Genomic DNA, 2619 nt, shown 5'->3' with positions numbered 1-2619 from the left:
TGAATATCTACATATAAGAACTTTTTTTTTTAACGTAGATTCATACGTAATCTAACATCTCGATATATAAGCATATTATTACACAAACACACTATCATTAATTGCATGCTTTAGGAATCAAGGTAAAGTCTGCTCTGCCTCGTATGAACAAAAGACAAATACAAAGAAAAAACGCGGAAGTCATGCATTAAAGAACCCATTAATGGCTTCCAATATATAAGAAAGGAAAGTAATTAAAGTCTTAAAAGAGGGTTAGAAATTTGGAAAGTTTGCCGCACCAACTTCTCGTCTAACAAGCTCTACCGATGGTCACAATTCCTCATTTTTCTTTTACGGCAAAATCATCAAGATTCTTGTACGTGACATCATTCACTTCGTTTTGTTGCTGTTTGTTGAAAATAAAGCAGCAAATTTAAGTGTAATATATCTATGGTTCCCTCAACTCCCTATTACAGCATTTCAACTTTGACAAAGGTTTATAAATCATTTCGAATAAGAAAATGTACGGTTGTTTAAGCTAACACGTCAGTTTCAACTTCTATTGTGACTTGTTGTGGGGCTCGAACATCACATATTTACCTTATAAATAGATAGCTATGATTTTAGGTTGGATGTGTGGGAAGCATCAATTCCAATAATCCCTTTAGGATAATTGAATTGGAAGGTAGTGACACAGCTTCCTTCTTTTGAAGAAAAAGAGAGTAAGAGTAAGAAAGAAAATAACTATTATACCATAAATTAGAAAATTATGGGAAGATCTCCATGCTGTGATGAAATTGGCTTGAAGAAAGGGCCTTGGACCCCTGAAGAAGATCAGAAGCTTGTTAACTACATTGAAAAACATGGTCATGCTAGCTGGAGGGCTCTTCCAAAACTTGCAGGTACATAATATAGATTTTTATTAATTATATGTCAAAAAAAATCATCAATATTTTTCCTCTTTGACATAATGGGGTTGTTCATAATTGTATTTTGTAACAGGACTCAACAGGTGTGGCAAAAGTTGCAGGTTAAGATGGACGAACTACCTGAGGCCTGACATCAAAAGAGGGAAGTTTTCCCAAGAAGAAGAACAAACAATTCTGAATCTCCATGGCATACTTGGAAACAAGTAAATTTTCAACACCACTAAACTTTTTTGCATTATAAAATAGCTGAAAAAGTAAACTATATTATAATTCAATTATTGTGAAGCTTATACTTTCAAAATTTTCTCATTTTGGCTAGATGGTCAACAATTGCAAGCCACTTACCGGGTAGGACAGATAATGAAATCAAGAATTTTTGGAATACCCATCTAAAGAAGAAGCTGATTCAAATGGGTTATGATCCAATGACACACCAACCTCGAACTGATATGTTCTCAGGCTTGTCTCATCTCATAGCACTGGCTAATCTGAAAGAAATCTTGGACCATCATCAACCATGGGAACAAAATGCTGCAAGACTACAAGCAGAGGCCATCCAGTTAGCAAGGCTTCAATACTTACAACAACACCACCTCATGCAGCCACAAGTTTCAACCGAGGCTGAGCCTAACACAAATAGTATGAACAGTACCTTCACAAACATGGACACCATTAATCTTTCTAATGATAAGTTTCAAAACACCATCTCATCTATTGGAATCAACGGTCTGCAATTCCTCAATGATTCCATCCCTTTCTCTCACATGCCTGACTTAAAAACAACACCATTAAATGACATGGTCCAAACCCCTCATGAATCCATAGCTTTCTATCAAGGAGAAAGTTCTCCTAATTCTCCATGGCTTCTTTCATGCTCAAGCACTAATACTTCATCTCCTTCCGATGTGGTTCCACCTGTGACGGATATTTCATTGAATAATATGGTCGATAATAATTGCCCTGCTTCTACTATTTGGCCTGAACTCATGCTAGAGGACCCTTTGTTCAATGTGATTCCCTAGTTTGAGATAATTAATTTGTGTAACATGATAGGAATAGTGTTATATTATCTAGTACTAGTCTTACAACATTTTCTCCTACATAATGTGCCTGTGTTCTTGTGTATACAATGTAGTTCAATGTTTTGAGTACAGTATACTCTTCGTTTTCTTTGTATTTTGTATTTATTTTTTTTCATGTGTGCATGAAATTGGCTCTGGTGGCTTTGTCTTTAAGGTGTCTTTTCAATATGATTTTTGGAGAGAAGGAACGAAGTGGCCACTTCATGCTACGCAAAAACAAAAATAAAATTCTACTGATGGGGACGACCTTCTATCAAATTAAAAATTATCTATACCTATCTGCATGTTTTCTTATGCACACTTAACCGTTATTACAATTTAAATGTATAATCTCCTCTTAAAATTCTTAAATATTTCAATCACTTTAAGGTACAGCTAACTAACAATAAGAAACTATTAGAAAATTCAGCGTGTATTATCATTTTTTCTTACTACCTCTTATTATCAAATTTGTTACCACTGAATCAAAATCAAATCAATAGCTCTCACTTGATGTTACTTTGTAATCGTTGATTTGATTTTGATCCAACGATAACAAAGTTGATAGTTAGAAAGAAGTGGTAAGAAAAAATGATAGTAAGTATAATATATCCCATTTATTTATTGTATATCAGCTTTAATTTCCTGCC

The 2619-nt window shown here is 34.3% G+C and overlaps 1 protein-coding gene across 1 annotated transcript; it reads left to right on the top strand.

Annotated features, from left to right (window-relative positions):
• Positions 1 to 748: 748 nt before the first annotated feature.
• Positions 749 to 1930, top strand: LOC133317462 (transcription factor MYB92-like). The gene is made up of 3 exons (XM_061519331.1): positions 749 to 881; positions 982 to 1111; positions 1228 to 1930. The coding sequence occupies exons 1-3, from the start codon at positions 749 to 751 to the stop codon at positions 1928 to 1930; spliced, it is 966 nt and encodes a 321-aa protein (XP_061375315.1).
• The last annotated feature ends 689 nt before the right edge of the window (positions 1931 to 2619 follow it).

Source organism: Gastrolobium bilobum, unplaced genomic scaffold (assembly GCF_033153095.1).
Source record: "Gastrolobium bilobum isolate Gb01-03AN ecotype WA unplaced genomic scaffold, APGP_CSIRO_Gbil_v1 utg11051, whole genome shotgun sequence".
NCBI classification, from domain to species: Eukaryota; Viridiplantae; Streptophyta; class Magnoliopsida; order Fabales; family Fabaceae; genus Gastrolobium; species Gastrolobium bilobum.
This window is presented reverse-complemented; position numbering and strand designations above follow the sequence as displayed.